Genomic DNA, 20,256 nt, shown 5'->3' with positions numbered 1-20,256 from the left:
AAGCCAAATAAGTAATCTCCCCCGGGGAGGGGAGAGATATGTTGAATTCTATTCATTTGGTGAACTTATTTATTAATCTGTTTCCCCAGCATTACTTAGTTTCATACTCCATAATTTAGTGTTCATGCGACAAAAATATCACAGTTCGGTATTCCTGTTAACTCTACTGTGACGGTTTTTTAAAAATCGATTACATTTGCTGCTGATGAGAGATCAGTATTAATGACATTATCAGCTCAGTTGTTTCCTAACTACTTTGTGCTGACAAAGTTTTGCTCTCAACCATTTCCCTGAGGTCTGAGGATTTAAAAGGCAAGTTTTAAATGGCAACGTTAGAGCAAAAGGAAAACAGCGGTGGGTGGGGAGACCCACACCGCCTGTGTTCTTTCGTGTTAATTTTATACGTTTGCATTTAAGTGGAGCCACGTTTCCCTCAAGGAGGGACCTAAGGAGCGGCAGGCAGGAACCCTGGGAGCGGACTAACTCGCTGGGACCTGGGTACCATTGCACCTTTAAGACTGGAGGCTGGGTGTTAGCTCAGCCTCCTTCCCGGCCCACCTCTGAACCCTGATTGACAGGGCGCCGGGCGGGGAGGAGCCCAAGGAGGCCCAGGAGGAGGTGCCAGCAGGAAAGCGGGGGAGGAGGGGCCGTCTTCTCACAGATGGCCAATCAGGGAGGGGGGCGTGGCCCGTGTTCTCTCGGAGGGCCAATCAGAGAAAGGGGCGTGGCCACGGCCCCTCCCTCCCCCCACCTCTTCTCCCGCCCCTCCCCCTCCCCCGGCCCCCTCCCCTCTCCTCCCTCCCTTTCCTCCTCCTCCTTCTCCTTCTCCTCCCTCTCCTCGCAGGCTGTGGTTTTTCTGTGTGTGTTTCTGGAGTCCTGAGCCTGAGCTAAACAAAAGCAGGAGGCTGGCGGGGCTGCTGGAGTTTGCAGAGCCGGAGGAGGAGCGAACCCGTGCTCTGCCTGCGCCGCGGCCGGGGGATCGGCTCTGGCTCCAGCCCACCCCCTTTGGGATCACTCCGGCCGGGAGTGGGGGTGGGGGGCAGCGGGGGGCGGGGGGAAAGTTTGCATTGCAATCCCCCTGCCTGGCTCTCCTTTCTCCCGATCCGTGCATATTTGCAAAAGGATTAAGCCACAGATTTAAGCGCCGGGAGCCCATTCCTGCCTTGCCAAGGAGACCGGACTGAACAACCCCAAGCCAGCTCTGATTTCTTGTCGTCCAGTGGGAAGGTGGTTTATTTTCCTTGCTTTTTGGAGTCAACACCCTTCCCCACCAACCCTCCTCCCCACCCTTACCCCGCAACCCCTCCACGCCCCCTCCCCCTCCCCACTCCCCATCCTCCCACCACCCTGCAAAGAGGCAAAGGGATTTTTTTTTCTTTTGGTCTTCTTTTTTTCCCCTGCCCTGTTTATCCTGAAAAGGATTTGAAGACAGCTTGACGGATAAAAGCCTGGTGCTTCCCGGAGCCGCGCTCAGGAGCAGGAACCGGGCTGCGCTGCTCGGAGATGGACGAGCAGCCCAGGCTGATGCACGCCCACGCGGGGGTCGGCATGGCCGGGCACCCCGGCCTGTCCCAGCACTTGCAGGACGGGGCCGCGGGGACCGAGGGGGAGGGCGGCAGGAAGCAGGACATCGGGGACATCCTACAGCAGATCATGACCATCACGGACCAGAGTTTGGATGAGGCGCAGGCCAGGTGAGACGCAGCCTTTTCTTTTCCTTTCTTGGGTTTTTTTTGTTTTTCTTCCCTCGCAGGGGGAAACAATGGGAACCGAGGCAACACAGCGCTTTCTTTTAAAATGTTATTTCTTTTCCCATTTTGACGAGCAACTCTATGGCGGAGGAGTGAAATTTGAAGGAGCGTTGTTCTCTGAACTGTAACCGCCCCTGCCGTGAGGTGGCTGTGTGCATATTGTGTGTGCGTGTGTGTGTGTGTGTGTGAACACAGAAGCATTCACAGATATCCACACAAACACTCAGGCACGCAGAAAATACTGCCAACTGATCCAAAAGCGGCCCTCAGCACTTTTTACTGCTTTAAAGAAAAGTGCCAGGGAGAACAGAATTGTCAAGTTTTGAACAGCATTCCATGTCTTCTTGTTTAGGGACCCAGTGACGTTACAAAATAAAATGTTCCAAGAACACTTTATTTACAAATTTAGTTGACTCCTTACCTAAATCAGAGACTTCTGATTTTCTTTCTTGATATACCCCTCCAAAATTAATTTTCATCTTTTCCCCTTTCTCCCCCTTTTAAAAAAAGCAAGATAATCCTTTGTCACTAGTTGTCAGCTATCCAGAAAATATTTTGTTTTCATTTAATTCTTTCAAAAAGAGCTGATAGAAAGATATAAGAGGTACTTTTGCTTTTAGACATATTTGTTACTTGTAAGAAACCAGGATGTTTAGTTTAACTGTATGGTCTCCTAATTTGAGCCGGTTTACTAACCTCCATGGCACAGAATGTATGGTCCTTTCAAAAGGGGTTGGGGGACAAAAATCAAGCACTCTCTTTTCCCCATCTTCTCTCAGGGCCACTTAGAATGCAACTACATAGAAATGAAGGCATGTGTGAATTTTGTGTGTTTCAATACTACAGGACATGACGGTCTTCATTAAAGAAACATGATAAATAAACTGGGTAGCTTCTCAACTTCACCCATCGCCAAGTACATAGCTCTCCACTCTAGAATTTTACAGTAAATTCTCTTTAAAATAAAACGTAGACTCAATGGCAAGCCACTAATATCTTGCCCTTGCCCATCTCGAAAGGAAGAATTTAAAAAATCTAATGATCACATATATGTTTACAGTTGCTCAGCTTTGTTAAATCTCAGAAGTAGTATTTAAATAAAAAAAAATACATACACAATTCCTGTACCTCAAATGACTCAGTCATGGAAAAGACATCGTCATGTATGTATTTTCATGTTAGGGAAATAGGAATTTTGAGTCGAGACGAGAAGAAACAGTTGAAAACATGGATGTTATGAATTACAGTCGTATTTAAGCACATGCAACATGTATACTCCAACAGTACTGAGGTTTACAGTGCTCGAAAACTTAGAAATGTTCAAAGACTGGAACTATTACAAATGTTTTAAAATAGGAGAAAGTTTTCCAAAATTAATCAGTGCTGTTTTTGAATTTTATTTTCAGAAAGAGAAAAAAAAAAGCTAATAGGTATGGTAAGGGAAGATTTCCCACTGGCAGTCTCTTTTTGAATTAGAACAGATTTCTCCATTATATTGTTCCAGAAAAATAAACTCAGATATACCAATAAACTGCTTTAATAGCAAGTTTGTGAAGTGGAAGGGGCCAGTAAAACTGGAGATTCACCACTTTTCTGGTGTTTATCCTGCTCCTTTTTGTAAAACTGAGGATAGCCGTTGCTTGGCGGTTCCCCCTTTAATGGCCTAGATGCCGAGAGAGATCACACACAATTTGGGGACAGGGAAATTTCTCTTCTCTCTCTACAGCCCCACTGATATGTTGTGGAAATTCAATATCTCTTCTTTAAAGCCGTGGGGGGTTTCCTTTTGCTTTTTTTTGTTTGTTTGTTTTGTTTTGTTTTTTTCTTTCTGTTTTCTTTTGGAATTTGGGCCTATATAGGTATAAGAATACAATTAGTGAAAACTAGTTTAAAAGGCCCCCAAAGAAATCTTTGATACATTAAGTCTTTTCCACCTTTTTTTCACCGGACAAAACTAAATCACCACTAAGCTTTCTTTTTGGTTTAACAATGTAACTCTACTTAGCAAATACTGTATCTGTTTTTTCTTTCCCTACTCACACCTTCATAAGATACATTTATTACTTACAAAGTAAACCACTAGTATTTTAGATTCAATATATGTATTTATTTATTTTGATACTCTTGAATTTTGAGCTGATTACTCCTCTGCTGTACAGTACATAGAGCAATGCTGGTTTCTGTTCTCCAGGAGGACGTGTGTCTATGTGTTTTTTTTGTGTTTTTTTTAACTTTCAAAGGGATTAAAGAAGAATTGCATGCGTTTTGAATGCCAGGGGCTTTCATTTATCTTTACACATTAATTTTAGTTAGTACACAGAATTCCCTCAGCCAATAGCCAATTCGATCAGTGTTTTGTTTCCAAAACAACATCCTGCTGCTAAGTGCTTCCACAGTAAAATAAAGGGAAAGGTATTGTTTTGTTCCTCAAGTGCATTCTGAATGCAGACACACTCAAGAACCAGGTAAGTCACTAATCTAAGAGGCAGAATTGTATTTATTTTTTTCCCCAATGGGCGCAAGGTCCTAATTGTAAATAATTGAATTTCAACACCTGCAAATAAGCGGTGTGTGCACAAGAGGCATAATGTGAACACAGAGAAATGAATTTACTCCCCATATGAGTATGTTTGCCCCCTGGCAATGCATTTCCATACTCTTTAACTTGGGGACTGAAATTTTATAAATTGACAGTTCTGCTCAGACCTTTCAAGCGTCTTGTGTTTATGAGAATACGAATCTGCGGAATGAATTCGAACACATGGGTGAATTAAATTTGAAAACACACACACACACACACACACGCGCGCGCGCGCGCACACACACTCCAAGAGGCAGACAGCTCCTAGACGGTGGAGGCATGGATTGTACAATACTGTTAACCCATGCTGTGGGCTACGCTGTGTCCACTGCCCGATATGATTATTGGTTAAGAATTCCACTTCGATTCAAGTACTTAAATAAAAAACCAAAACAGCTCTGCCTAACTGGGCGTAATTGGTGTTAGTTCTGTTCTGTAGTTAAACCCCTACTCTCCCCCTGCTAATTAATATGATTTCTGTGGCGGGCTCTCTATATTAAGCTATGGAACAACTGAAGCAGGCCACAGACTTCTGCTTGGTATATCATTTTGGCTCAATGTTCAGTTTTTCCCCCGCTCATACATTATCAGCAGTTTGATCTTGAAAGTGCACCTAAGCTATGATGTTGTTGTTTTGTTTCTTGCAGAAAACATGCTTTAAACTGCCACCGGATGAAGCCTGCCTTGTTCAACGTGCTGTGCGAAATCAAAGAAAAAACAGGTAGGACTGAGATTCCGACACTTAAGCATTTTCTTTGGCCAATTGAGTCGCTTAACCAGCAATCAGGAACCCATTCTTTAAATATTAAAATTGCAGAATAGAAGTATTGTCAAGATTGATCGCGTGTGCCATCCGCAGGGCGTCCCAGTGGTCTGCTTCCCAGACAAGAAGCACCAAGTGTCCTGGGCAGTGCTTTGCAAGCGTTGCTGGGTTATTGTCCTTAAGTCTGTTCCTGGCTTCTTTGGAGTTGGGGCTCACATAGCAGTTCTGAAGGGACATTGATAGAATGATGTGCTTTTGGGGGAAAATATGAAAGTAAAAGTCCATTTCCTGAAGGAATACGTTTGGTCCATCTTTGAAACACTCATTCTGGGGGAGTTGTTTAAAATTTCCTTTCCTTTTGCTTATACTTCCATGCAGCAGCTCTGCCGGGGTTGTCAGCTACCTCTGCGGGAAGTGCAGGCAGCCCTACGCCGCAGGGTCTGGGGGTCCAGGTGACCTGTGGTGTCCTATCAGGGAGAACCCTTGCCTTTAGGAGAACACAGCTCCACGAGATCACTCTTTCGGGTGTTTTTCTGCTTTCTAGACACCATAACACGTCCCACGAGGGCATTTAAATTTTAAAGCAACAATTAAAAAATAGCAGCCATCCATCAGAGGTACTCTTAACAGATGTTCTGGAAAGGACCCGCAGCAACATCCGCTCGTTGGTTGATTTGAAGCCTTCACTTCCTAAAGTGGGTGAATCTCTGTCTCGGAGCAAGAAAGAGTTGAGGAGGCGATCTGAAGCCAGGGAGTCAGGAACCAGGAGGAACGCGGGGCGGTTCTAAGAAGCGGGAGCTTCTGCCCGGCTCTGACTCTCTGGCTTCAGAGCAAAGTACCTGACATCCCATTTATTTATTTATTTTTTACAACAAGGAGCGTAACAGTCAATAATTCATATCTAAACCATATAAGCAAGGGCATGACGTGAATGAAAGTGACAATAAATATGATTGCATGCCCAGTTGATATACATTGATAGTTACACATAAAAAGGGGGGGGGGCGCAGGGCACCCAGGGTGGTTTTCTATTTGAGAGCTCTCTCTGTGTGTTTCTCTTTTAAAAAATAAATAGTTTCAAGATGTGACCGTTGATGGACTATGTAATTACTTGGGGCTTGGATTGTGTGTAAAATTAGTAAGCAGCTGCTTTGTTGAATGTTATTTGTGCCGGGCATGGTATCCTAGACAAAGCGCCTGAGTAACGACGCTGGGAGGGTCTTCTGGGTGCCCCAGGTGCCCTGGCCCAGCCCTAACCTTATTGCGAAGCTGTTAATTGCATTATTTCAGCTGTGAGACACCTTTTAAGAGATTTGTGGGTTGTGTGTACGGATATCAAAGCGCCCCTTCAGTTTGTCACACTTTTTAGTTTTCAGTGGTTTTTTTTTTTTTTCCTCCCGATTAGCTCAGAGAAGGAAACGTAAGTGCATATATACATTTCGTGCCTCTCCCCTTTTTTCTTCCTTCTCATTTTCTTTTGTGGTCTTGATGCTTATTTACTCTGACTGTTTGGTTTGTTGAAATTTGTTTCTAATCTAGTACGTGCCCTACGGACCTTGACTCATAAGGTGTAGAATCAAGATATAAAGACATATTGGTAATCCAGGCTCCAGGGACTTCGTTTTTGAGGACACATTATGAGATTTTTATTGAAAGGAAGCTCATCAGGGCACTGAACTGGAGGTTGTGGCCAAAGTGTTTAATTCCAGTCTTCTAATTAAAGCCCACTGAGGCAGTGGGTCAAAGTGAGTGAGCAGGAGTGGAGATCTGATTCCAGTGGGGGTTAGAGAGCTTGTGCCTTATTCACACTGGCTAAACTATGGTGCTGCGAAGCCGTGGCATTGGTTAAAATAACACACGGGAGCTGAAATTTATTGTTGGAGTATGTATTTTGTTTTTTTAAATTTTCGGTCATTGAATGACATGAATATTTGGAGATCTTTAAAAATCTAAATGAAGGTTTTATGTGTTGTCTCTAGAATAATATATTTAAAAATACTTTGTCAAGTACAAATCCTGTAAATTGAAAATGATCGGGATCACTGCCCCCGTGGGAAAGGGGAAATGTGCGCACGCACACACACGCGCGCGCGCGCACACACACACACGCACAGTTTTGGATTGAGAGGGCATTGGTGGGGGAAAGTGAAAAAAAAGAAAAGATGAAAAAGGGCCTACTTCCCTCTTGTTCTTCAGCTAGTGTGTTGGAAGGCCGAGGGGGACGGAATAAACCTCCCCTGGAATGTTGTGTGTCCTTGGGCGGGGGGAGACCGTGTGGTGTTGCAAAGAGCCCTCTGATTCTGGAGCTCGGTCACTTCCAGCTCAGGCTCTGCTGAAGCCTGGTCCCACGCCAGCCTGTGTGCATGTGGATGTGTCTGAGACACTCCAAGTGTGAAGTTGCAGGAGCTTTTATTTTCTGTTGATACAGAGCGAGTGAAAAGGTCGCTGGGATGGTCAGTTCACATCCATTCCTTCATTGTGTTCTTAATTTCAAGCGTCCCTGCCGTCCCCGCATTTAATGAGTAATTTTGAGCTTCCGTCTGAAGCCTTGTGGACGTCGCTTGGTGTCGGGCGGGCTTTGTGTGTGTGTTTGTATTCTCACTGGGAGTTCGTGCCTGTGGCTTGCCTAGGTCTCTGTAAGGACCCACAGGAACACAGGCATTGCATCCATTTGCTGTTTTTGCTTTTGTTACTGATTTTAGTTGGAAAACTCTAAGTAAGTAGGAAAACCAGCTAAGACTGTCTCGCCAAGCTTTTGGAACTTGAAGGAAACACATGCACCCAAAGTCGGCAGAACCGGCTACATTACAGTGATTGATAGGTATTGAAGTCAGAAATTACTGTGGGGGTATTGAGGAAAAAAAGAACCCGTGAGTCTTCTTGCTTCAGAGCGTGGGTAAGCCTTTATTTGATACCTTTTTGCTTTTTAAAATAAATGCTAAGAAGAAAGAATGCCTGCAACATGCTCGGCAAGCAGATCTCAAACAGCAGCAGGGAAAACCCGTCTACATCTGCAGCAATGTGCATTTCAGAAGTGCCTTTTATCTGCTTGCTCCTTCTGGGGACCACTTAATATGTCATTTTCTTTGTTTTTCAGGAACCATTTCTTGTCTTCGGACATGTTAGCAATAAGCTGCATCTTCCATATGTGTAAATGCGGTGGTAGTGGGGTGGTGGAAGGGAAGAGAAGGAGAACCCCAGGCAAAGATCGCTTTTCTTAAAAAGACCTTGAGTATCTTTTAAAACGTTTCTTGATTTTCCTTTTTACTTTTGTGTCAAAAAATCATGCCGGTTTAAAAATTAGGAAAACCCAGAAACTATTGGGTGCCATTTACCGAGGAGAATATTTATAGATAACAGTGAATAGCTGTCATTGTTGTGACTAGGTTTTAATTTTAGAACATAACAGCTATAGGTGGCACTTTCTAGTTTTCCTTCTGTGCACTGAAGTTAACGCAAATCAGGTCACTGAAGGAGGTTAAAAAATTAGTTTTTGCTCCTTTAACACCCTTTTGTTCTCTCTCTGTTCTTTTTTCTCTGTGTTCAATTAACACCCCCATCACAGAACTGTAGTTTTTTTTTTTTTTGAGTCTACTACTGTATTTCACTTTTGACACCTCCCTTATTATTCTCACCTGCCACTTCTTTTTAATATGGCAATTACATTATGCGGTGTCTACTCCTCTCCTTACAGCATTACAGGATAATTTGCGTGTGCGTGCACACATGTGCACGTGTGTGTTTTATATGTAGGGGCAGGGGCGCTATGGAAGGATGCTGTATGGGGCAGGGAAATAATTCTGATCGTGTCAGGCTTTGAGCAGAGGACAGGGCTGAAATAACTTCAGACGATTTCGAGCTGCCTCTGATCAGATTCCCCTTGGAGTGGAACTGGCAAGAGTGACTTTTCCCAGAAGTCCATCTGCAGCAGGCAAATGCAAACCCTTTTTCTTGCTGATGAGAGAATTCAAGTATTTGTGGGGGTTTTTCCCCCAAGGGACTGAGAGAGAGAGAAGGGGCGCAAAGCCAAGGTCGGGGAGCCCCAGCGTTCTCCCTGACGTTCTCCCTGACACCACGTCTGGGGCGTAGCAACATGGGACACAGAAGTATTGTGGTCACACGGCGTCCCAGTTATTGTGACCTGGACGTCAGCTCCAGGGCTCCTGGACATACAGTGAGCTCATGGGGAGACGTGTCCCTCAGGTCCAGTCACTTGTGTGTAATCGATTTTTAGACAAATTCTGGCATCTGAGAGGTAGGGAAGAAGGTGCAAAGGGCAGTTGGGTCAAACGTAGCAGAAGAGATTTTTGGAAATTTGCTGTCATTTCTTCTAACAATAGGGGAGTCTACTTAGATTTAGGCTAAACCGAGGAAGCTGGAAGGGGATTTGTGAGAGGGGAAGCAAGGAGAGCGACTTGTGACCTAGGAAGTGTGGGGTGTCAGGAGCTGGGAGGAGAGGGTGTGGGTTTCGGGGTGGGGGCTGCCTGTGTGTCGCTCAGTGCTGGTGCTGTCCTGTCATGTTTTTTCTACTGACATACGTGAACTTCTGGTGGCTGTTGTGGGCAGGATTACAAAACATACCCCCAAGCAAGTAAACAATCCAAAACTTAGATACTGAACATACTTTACTAGGGAGGCATGTTAATTCTAATGTGACCCATAACCCTGGCTTCTTTTGAGATCCAGTTTTTACATGCACGCTTTAGGAAACCTTAGCCTTAATGCTGGTTTCAAACCTCTTCTAGATGGATGCCGTTATGCTTTGAACTTGGTGATATGACTCTAAATATCCTTTTATTCCTTTTCCTTTTTATTAAAAAAGAAAATGGACCCCCAACCCCACATGATAGAGGCAGTGTCCCGGGTCCAGCTCCCCAGACAGCTGTTATTCAGCGTCCTATGACCTGGGGGCACCCGTCCATTTGCACTGCCGTTTCAGCCGGGGCTGGGGGAATTATATAATGCTGGTTCCAGCCCTAAGCAAGTATGGGGAGATGTAAGAAAGGCCGTGATTGATAAATAAAATCAGGTGGATTAATGAGTTGTTTGCAAAGTGCTCTGCACTCTCTGGGCTGTATAATAAAAGATGCTTTAGCTTCTATAATAAATTATCTGAGGACTCATATCCTGTTCCATCTCATAGGATGTCATGTGTTAACTCTTTCGGGCCAACAAAGCGCACCTACTGGTCTCTCACTGAGTGGTGGGTGGTTCCTGGCCTCTCGCGTGGAGGCGTCGATGGTTGAATCTTTTGCCCTGTCCGCATCTCAGAGATGTCACTTCTCCGAACTTGGCAGAGTGATTTCCAGAAAAAGAGAAAAAAGAAAGTGCGGGTATAGACTGTCATCAGCTTATAAAACCTGTCTCCCTTTATGGCAGAATAAGGCCAGGAGTTACTCCCCGGAAGGCCTTCTTATCTCTGACAGCTCCGTTTCAATCTCTCAATTATTGGTGGAGATCAAGATGGCAATTGGTGGAGAAATTGATCCCTTTTGGTTCAGGTCATGGTTTCAGCGACATCTTCCACTGACACGTTTGTCATGAGTGGGTGCTGGGGTGGATGCCTCACACCTGGACTCGTTCGGGACCTTCCACAAAACAGTTACAGGATGACAGGCAAATTACTTCAGTGATTTTAGGAGAAACTGTAGTAGTTGGGGACTTGGCTACTGGGCTAGCTGACTGGGCTAGCGTCACCGATCCCCCACTTTTTGCTGTGTGACCTTATTCAAGTCATTAAAGCTCTCCGTGCCTCATTTTCCTCACTTAGCAGATGAAGATAATGGTATCTCTCAGGGGTTGTTAGGATTACATGAGGTAATATATGTAAATTACAGTGCCTGGTACAGAGTAAACAGTCAGTAACTGTTAGCTCTTATTATTTCTGGCCCTGTTTTCTTGGAGGGAAAAAAGAGGCTTGCACCAGATGGTCCCTAAAGACCAAGCCAATTCCAAGACTCTGTGATTCTATGCTGAAAAGAGACCAAAATTGCTGAATTTAAGATTGGCTTTCTTTTGTTTCTCTTGCCATTCTCTCAAAGTGAGAATTAGCTATCTCTGGCCAAAAGGCTGGCACTCGGTTGAAAAAAGAGAGAGGAAAAAAGGGGGTAAAAACAAAGACAAAGGTTTTTAATTATCCACACACTGGACACCAACCCCCTAAAAAGCTAGAATTGCATACATTAGTGATGGTGTTTTCTTAGTATCAGCAACTGGAGATATTATGTAATCACAGTGAAAACTATTTTCCCTCTGAAAACACATAGGCACATCCATTCAACTCACAAAGTTTCAAAGCAAGAAGAGAGTGTTTAGGACCTCTCCTTGTCTTCCTAATATGTTCCTTATTTAGGAAAAATGTTCTCTTTGTCATAATAGCAGCCTTCATACAGAGTAAGTTTCTTTTTTATAGTTTTCTGAGCTACATTTCATATATCATGGAATTCACCCATTTTAAGTGTACAGTTCAGTGGTTTTACTATATTCACAAAATTGTGCAACCATCACCACCGTCTAAATTTAGGGTATTTTCATTCCCCTCCCCGCCACAAAACCCAGTACCCATTATCAGTCAGTTTGTATTTCTCCCTTTGCTTAGCCCTCAGTGACCACTAAGCTCTGTCTCTATGGATTTGCCTGTTCTGGACATTTTCACATAAATGGAATCATGCAACACGTTTTGTAAGTAGCTTCTGTCTCTTGGCATAATGTTTTCAGGCTTCGTCCGTGCTTCAGCTGGTGCCAGTATCTCCTTCCTTTTCGTGACTGGGTAATACTCCGCCGATGGCTGGACCGCTTTTTGTTTATCGTCCATCGGTTGGTCGGTGGACATTTAGGTTGTTTCCATGTGTTGGCGTTGCCGGGGATGTTTGCACACAAGTTTTGCATGGACATGTTTTTATTTCTCTGGTGAGATGCCTAGGAGTGGACTTGCTGGGTCGTGTACTAGCTCCGTGTTCAGCGTTTCGAGGAGCTGCCCCGCTGTTTTGTAGGGGGGCTGTGGTAGGTGTATTCTGGAGTCATGTGGTAAGTGACGCTAAGTTTGTCGTTGGCACACCCAGCGTTCCATTTTTTCAACCTTTTTCTCCAATCAGTGACCTCTCCTCACCTCCCTGTTCAGGGCTCGACTGTCCTTTTTTGTCTTCTTTGATCAATACTTACTCTAAGGAAACAATATTCTGATGAATATGTTTGGCTTGAAGTTTGCATGACCAGGCTGTATGTGAAGCCCCTCTCAGCGATGTGCGTGACGAAGAGGAAAATTCTCAGTCGAAGGAATGAATCTCTACTGTGGAAGTCCTGTGTCAGGCTCCCGAGAGGAAGCCATTTGCAACAGAGAGAGGACGGCTGGCGTGGACTTTGAGGAAAAGCAAGCTGGACTCAAGTCCTAGCTTGTTATGTGACATGAGCACATGATTTGATTTCATGGAGCTTCAGTTTCCTCATATGGGCAGGAAAGCTACCTCGTCAGGTTGCAGAAAGGGCCAAACAAGACGAGACTACAAAGCTCAGAGTTCCTCGGGTGTCCTCAGTACATGGCAAGTACTGTGATTTTCCTGACACCACGCGGCAGACTGCTGCCCTCGCCTGTCGCTGGTTTGGCTCTGTCTGTCCAGGTTGGCTGTTCTCTCAGCCCTGGCCGACTCGCAGGCCCACGGAGCACTTCCCGACCCTGCGTTACATGCCTTAAATGGTTGTGTACACGGGAGGGAAAAACATCTTAGGCACAGCTCAGTGAACGCAGCCCAGCATTCCGGCATCTCCCCTCTTCAAGCCTCCCGTTCTAGGGGGGAGACCCGCTCAGGGCTGTTCAGTGAACACACATGCACACACGCACACACACACGCACGCACACACACAGGCACACACGCACGCACACACACAGGCACACACACACGCACACACACACACGCACACACACACGCACACACACACACACGCACACACACGCACACATACACACACAGGCACACACACGCACATGCACACACACGCACACACAGGCACACACATGCACACACGCCATTTGAAATGTAATGTTTCACATTTCTTGTAGCCCATTTTAAAAAATGTACAAAGAAACAGCGGAAATTAATTCTAATAATACATGGTATTTAAATCCTGATATATCTAAAACATTTCAACGTGTGATCAACATAAAAACTTTAATGAGACATTTTTTTTCCTTTTTTTTTTTTTTTTTTGTCCTAAAGCTTTGAAAGCCACTGTGTATTTTACACACACGGTACCTCTTCCCTTGGGACGAGCCACACTTCGAGTGCTCACAGCCACGTGCGGCTCGTGTCCACTTCGCCGGACGGCACAGCCACGCAATGGCTGTTCTGGCACGAAGATTTGCTTTGTTCTTTTTTGGCTCCATTTTTACTCTGAGGAAGACACGTGGTTGTTCCCCACTCAGATGTGACCTGCTAGTTCGGTGGCAATTGGAAGAAGCACGTCCGAGGCATCTTTTTTCGGGAGGGAACTTCCACGGCTGGGACGTCTCTCTCCTTCTTTCTTCCCCTAACGCCTTGCTTAAGCTTTGTTTCCTTATTCTGACAAACTGAAGTGACCCCTAAAGTATCATGACTGGGTGGCATAGCCACCTCGTTTTCTACAGCTAGAAACTGTGCCCAGTTTGCTGGACCCCAAGCCTGGAGGCCGAGGCCTGACGCTGATGGCTTTCAAGTTCGCACGTTATTTTGAGAATGCCATTTAACCTCGTCATCTCAGGTTTCCACATCCACGCGGTGAGTGTCTCTGGAGCGTCTAACGTGACCCACATTCGTGTGTCATGAGCCCAGCATGTTCCCTGCCAAGGCCAGGCTCCCGGGGAGGACGCCGCGAGCAGCACTGAGAAAAGGAAACACGTCCTTGTTGTGGCAGCTCTGACGTGTCCCGTGGCTCCTCTGGTCTTTTCCAGACAGGCCTGTGACACTGCTCATGGCGGCTGAAAGCTGCCTCCACCCCTCAAGTCGAATTGGAGAAGGCGAATGGAAGGGCAGAAACTTCGTGATTGTTCCCTTTTTTAAAGTGAATCTTTGAGCATCGCAGCACAAGGCCCGGCAGGCAGTCCCATGGCCGAATGCAGATAATGCTGCTTTTGCCTCCAGTGCATTTGTAGCGATTGGGCTCTAGACTGGAAATGGCGTTTGGGAAATACCGAGACCTGCGGTGGCAGGTTGGCACTGCAGTGTTCCTTTGCGAGTTTATACGCTGCAGCCCAGGAGGTCAGGAAACTCAGCTTTGGTTTTCACTTTGGCACTAAGAACTTGTTCACCATTTGCCGCCACTGAAATCCTACAATAATGCCTGCTTCTCACCTACCTGTCAGGGGGGCGTCTGGAAAGTTAAAGTGGGGGTGTTTACAGAGGTGTTTGATTTTCCTTAAAGTGCGGTCCAGTGAGTGTGAGAGGAAAGCCGCGCCTCTGTCCGCCTTGGGAACCGTCGGCGATGCTGGAGGGCCGGTGCTGGGGGGCCTAGAGCCAGGGGTCTGGCTGAGAGCGGTAGGTGCTCCTCCTGAGAGGAGCCCCGTGATAATTTCCATTGTCCCAGAGTCCACAGTTGGCCTTAATCTTCTGTCCCCAACAAAGAAGGCGTTTCACAGGCCCCAAAGGTGCGCCCAGCCTGCGCGGCTCTCTGGATAGGAGGGTGGAGAGGCACTTCCTTCCTATGGCATTTCATGACGAGCTCGGGGCCCTGCACCCGTGTACGTGAACAGACACTTAAAAACACAGTGGGCACCACAGGACCAGCTGGCCTTTGTGTGGCCTCCTTTCCAGGGTGCCTGTAATCCTAACCCCTTGTGGGGCGGGCTGGGGGGCACCTGGGTGGGTGCCCGGGAGATGCTGTGGGTGAAGGCTGACGAGGAACCACAGGGTGTGAGGAATAAATGAAAGCAGCTTCATCCTGAGGCCAAGAAGGGGGAAAGGAAAACACAACAAGCAAAGGAAGTGAGCTTGGAGCTCAGATCAGGCGGAGGGGAGAAGTCAGAGTCATCTGGGAGGTGTTTCAGGGGATGTACCCCCCCAAATGAAACCTTGGGAACTTGAGAAATGCTCAGAAACCCTGGAGGAGCCCCACGGCCTGGGGCTCAGACGAGAGGCCGCATTTGGGCAGCAGCGTGATGCGGGGCCTCGCTGGAAACCTGCACCACCAGCCTCGCAGAGGAGGGGCTGGGGGCGCGGGGCCTCCTGTGCCAAGCTGCTGGCCCAAGTGTGGGCCTCGTGCACGCGGCACCGGCACTCAGGCACGGAGAAGGGGTGCGGCCTGAGCCCCGCCAGCTCCCCAGCCCTGCACAGGCCACCAGCATGCACCGGGAGGCTGAGTGCCCAGCGTGGGGCTTGGCTCTGCCTCCGTTATGTCCCTGCTTGCTGGCTCCCGGGCCAGCTCCTCCATCCAGGCTGACCTCAGGGTGATAGGAAAGGGCCCCACCCAACGGGAGCATTTCCAGCCTGGGCCTCAAGGTACGTGCGGCTCTGTCCCCAGGCAGCAGCCCGGGGCCTGTCCCTGCACAGGTCCAGGCTGCATTTTGGGGGGCAGTGCCCATGCTGTGCAGACATCCTGGTGGTTGAGCATACAGAAGTGAGATGGGGGGAGGGCGGTGTGCACACATGTGGCCGAGTGTGTGTTCACACACGTGTGTCAGCGTGCAGCTCCTTTCTTGGGTGGCTCTGCACTGTTTCCTTTAGTCAGTAAATATTCCCACTCATGCTCAGTGGTGTTGGAATGAGTCAGATACCTCCGTCTGGACTTCCTGCAGCAACCCTCCCATCTTCTCTCTCAGTTCTCACTGGGAGCACCCCTGAGCAGCCGTCTTCCCCTGAGCACTCCGTCTTCCCCTGGGGAGATTTTTAACCCAGAGAACCTTGATGTCTTTAAACAGCACTGACATTTGTTTCTGTTAAGCTTGGCCTGATTTCTTTAACAGTTGGAGAAGGTTTGGGGCCCCCAAACCTGCCTCGTTTCTTATATGGCAGCTTGTCTTGTCTCAGAGGAATGTCTGAAGGGCTTCAAGCTGCCTTATTTTTGCAAGAGTCTTGGGAAAACAGAGACTAGATTTGGGTAGTTGCTCCCCCTGCTGCCCCCCCTCCCCACACACAGAGTTGCGTCCCCTCCCCCACCTGGTCTACTGGAGCCGAGGCAGGAAGGGGCTGTCAGCAAGCTCAGGCCTAAGCGGTATCACTTTATTTTTCTTCTTAGAAAGTTCCACTAGGAAAGATGGTCTTGATGTGTGATTATTATTCTTAAAAGGATTCTTGTGCTTTCCTACGTGTTATAGCTGTTACAGTCTCACAGGGCAAACACCAGGTCCTACGACAGACCCTCCAGAAACTTCCTATTGGATCAGTGTGGGGGAGCTGGAAGTCAGAAAGGTTGAATTCCCTAATTTCTTTGAAAATCTATGAATTGGTTCTCTGTAAATTTCCACCAGCCCAGCCTGTGACCCACCAGCGGGAGGATCAGACCCCTTCTTAGTCTCACAGGATGAGTTTCTCATCCCAGTGACTCCGGAGAGGGAAGGGTTACTGTGTAGGTTGTGAGTTCACATGTTACTATGTTACTTCTTATTGCTACAGTTGTGGCAGCTAAACGTTTAAGTGTAGCGAAAATGAGAGCAGCAGTGGAGATAATAAAGAATGAAAGTAATTGCTTCCCTGGCTCCCAATTTGGACACTCCCTCCCCCAATCTACTGCCCTGACTCCACCCTTTGGAGGGGATTTGGGTGAGATATCTTTGTAATGACCACTGTGGAGTCACGGAGAGAAGCAGGACACGGTGGCTTCCATTCGGGCCATCGTGTCAAGATGCCATTGGAATATGTCTTCTCCTCACCGCTCATGTCACCCCTGGAATGTCGCCCTTCAAATGTGTGGGTTATAGGAGCTTGATTGTTTTTAAGTAAGTCTGACCAAAATGTTTTGAATCCCATTTATTCTGGAGATGTTGGGAGACCACCCGTATGTCCCACAGGTTGAATAAATGAAAAAGTTGAAAAGGAATTCCTGTTTCGTTTGGGTTTAGCTTTTCTGGACCAGTTAGCATTTTCATTTCAGATTTCGTGGAGGGCATGATGGAGTGGCAGAGTCTGTGCTCCATTTCGGTCCGCTCAGTGCTTCAGCAACTATTTCTGGACCTTTTCTGGCGGTGGCGTCGTGAAGGAGACGAGGAATCGCCGCGTGTGGCTTGTGGTCTTGACCACTGGAGCTTACGGCCCATAAGGGGCCTAAATCACGGTCACGCTCCTGGTGTCGTGGGCCTCCGACCTGCCCCCAAAGCCCTGTGCCCACGACAGCCCTGCGTTCCTTAGCGTGTGGCTGTGACGGTCGTTCTGACCGAAGTTCATTACCACTCGTGCAGAGGCAGCTCTGAGCCATCGATGCTGCTTTTCACTTGGGGAGCCTGAGAGCCGCTCTGTGTTTGGGTCCTGGCGCATGTGGCCTTCTTGTCTTTCCCTGAGGCCCGTCACCCAGGGCTGCATGTCCCTTCTGCACCCCCTTCACTCTCTCTCGTCCCCTTCCCCCCTCCACGGGGGCCTCCCCCACACCTCCCAATTGCTATTTGCCCACTTTGTGACCTGAGACCACTTGGCATTTCCCTGGGATGGCTGGAATTTACGGCCTGCTGACTAGGTACCCTGTGACATTTGCTCACCTGGGCAGCTTAAGCTTGCAGTGGGCCTGAGGGACCTGAGAGGAAGTGTGAAATTTACCTCCACGCCCCAGGGTTCCGGCAGGGAGACAAACAGCGGGGCGTCCTAGCAGCTGGAATCCGTTTTGATCACCGAACGTACTTAGTTATATATATTCCTGCATACGGATGATGTATTCCATAAACGCACTTAGACAATTTGTGCATTATCTCTCATTCTCTGGTCATTATTTTAACAGATTAAATTTTCACGGTTAGCTTCCTCATTCACACTCGCACTGTCCCCGCACCCAGCTCCGTCCCCGCCGTCCCCACCGGTCGGAGATGCTGGGCTAACGGAAAGCTCTCAGAGGCCTTCTGCCATGACCCTGTCTCCTGAAGGTTTCCGACATGCCGCTGATGGCTTTCTCGTCGCGGCCCTTCTGCTGGTGAGGAAATAGCTGCTGTCTCTTTGGATCAAACTGGCCCAGGAGCTGGTTCAGCCCAGTTCCTGGAACAGGCCGGCCATGGAGGCCGCTCGGCTTGTGGAACACACAGGCTCTCAGTCTATCTGTCTGTCCTGGCAGTCAGCTGAGGAAGGGAGGCGCGCTGTCCTCGTCGATGGTTTACCTGTTACCTTCTACGCATGTTTCCCACATCTCGGGAGCTCGCAGGGGACAGTGCTCTGGGCGTCAGGTGGACACCTTACGCTGAAGAGAGAGGGTCAGCAGCAGAGGCGCGGCTCCCAGCAGGGCAGGCACCCTCGTCCGCGGCAGAAGGGCTGTGCACGCAGACCAGCGAGGGCCGCGCAGCTGCCGTGTGAGCCCAGGTTTTACGATGAGGAAACTGATCCAGAGAGTTTAGTAAAGGTCTCTAAAGTCACGCAGCTAATGAGAGGCTGAGCCGGGACAGGTTTTATGGAGGAAGGTTGACTAGATGTAGACTTTCCTACAAAAGTATTCACTCCCATTGAGTGACAGCCAGCTCTTCAAATGGTGATTCTTCCAAGAAAATTCTGTGTATCCTACTCAGTTACCTGGAAAACAAATTGTTTTCTTCTGTCTATCTCTGGTGGTGTTTCTCAGGTCGCAGACGTAATCACCCCTTGGCTGTGCTCGGCTGTAAATGCCAGTCCAAGGGGACACGTCCCACCTGCATCTTGGCGTTTCCTGATTTTCGTTAGGCTTCTACCTGTTACCTTTTTAGAATCTACCTGATTTCTTTCAGGTAATACCGTGTTTCCCGAAAATAAGACCTAACCAGAAAATAAACCCTAGCATGATTTTTCAGGATGATGTCCCCTGAACATACGCCCTAATGCATCTTTGGGAGCAAAAATTAATGTAAGAGCCGGTCTTATTTTTGGGGAAACAGTAAGTGTGACTACTTTTCATAGGTGGCCTAAAGCTTGGGTGCCCATCGTGTGTGTGTGTGTGTGTGTGTGTGTGTGTGTGTGTGTGTGTGTATGTGTGTGTGTGAGAGAGAGAGAGAGAGAGAGAGAGAGAGAGAGAGAGAGAGAGAGAGACCGTTTCTAGCTCCGTAGAAGCCTGGGGTTCTGACAGGAACGTGAAGCAGGGCATAGTGTTTTGTCCTTGTCACCCTTCCTGGTTCTGCTCTCCTGTCACCACTGTGTGTGGCCATGCCTGAGGCGGGGTGCTCAGACGCTGCTCAGTGGTATAGATGGAAGGAAGCCTCATTGGTGAGACCTCAAAGCCTCGTGTCCAGTGACAAGCCCCTCTTGTCAGAATGGCCCATGGAGCAGCTCCTTGTTTAGTAAGTGGGTGTTCTCCGTGTTGACGAGGTGACATCTGCTCCTCAGGTTTGCGATTGGCCCAGACAGCCTCCTGGGGTAAAGGATTTGGGTGGAAATGACGTCCAGGTGGTGGTTACACTTGCTGGGCCTGTTGTCACCATATCTTCCCAGGTGTTGGAAGGGCATACAAGGTCTCCTGTTTAAATGTCTTGTTTCGAACACAGTGTAATGCCAGGAAGATCTTAATAAAGACAATTTTACAAAAGAAATTTAACCGCACTGCCCCAGCTCCGTATCTGTTACTGATATTTCCCCCCCGTGTTTACATTTTCTTCCTGTCATTTTCCTTATGGCTGTCAGAATTTTCCTTTTTGGGGGATGATTATGTTAGGGATATGATTGTCTTCTGTTTGTCAACAAAACCTGTTATTCAAACAGGTTACCAAAAGATACAAGTGATACAAAGAGACTTCGTACATAAGTGGGGGAATTAGAAGAGAACATTTAGGTAGAAAAATTAAATGCAAGAGAACGTTAGTGTGTAAGACTAAACGCATGAGTCCTTTCTTGTTGTGGTCTTCCCAATCTTTTTGCTGGTCTGGAAATAGCTACCCAACTCTTGGATTTTGTTCAGTCCAGATCCTGTAGATGTTAGCTGCAGATTTGTCTCCGTTTCCTAGAAGCAAAAGCAAAAAGGGAAATAGGATTAGTTTCAAATTTCAAAGCATTTAAAGTTGAAAACAAATCAGTTGTTTAGGGAAAGCAGTTTTTGTTTTT

The 20,256-nt window shown here is 47.4% G+C and overlaps 1 protein-coding gene across 4 annotated transcripts in view; it reads left to right on the top strand.

The window, feature by feature from the left end:
• Positions 1–831: 831 nt before the first annotated feature.
• Positions 832–20,256, top strand: part of PBX1 (PBX homeobox 1) — a 244,762-nt gene continuing 225,337 nt past the window's right edge. The window contains exons 1-3 of one of the 4 annotated variants that reach the window (XM_081025660.1): positions 832–1,227; positions 1,420–1,694; positions 4,980–5,053. In XM_081025660.1, coding sequence (XP_080881786.1) covers positions 1,504–1,694; positions 4,980–5,053 — 265 coding nt within the window. In that variant the 5' untranslated portion in view covers positions 832–1,227; positions 1,420–1,503. Of the gene's footprint in view, positions 1,695–4,979; positions 5,054–20,256 lie in introns of all 4 variants that reach the window. The other 3 variants (XM_081025658.1, XM_081025659.1, XM_081025657.1) reach the window with 3 other exon arrangements.

Source organism: Rhinolophus hipposideros, assembly GCF_964194185.1.
Source record: "Rhinolophus hipposideros genome assembly, chromosome: 19".
Classification (NCBI taxonomy): domain Eukaryota; kingdom Metazoa; phylum Chordata; class Mammalia; order Chiroptera; family Rhinolophidae; genus Rhinolophus; species Rhinolophus hipposideros.
This window is presented reverse-complemented; position numbering and strand designations above follow the sequence as displayed.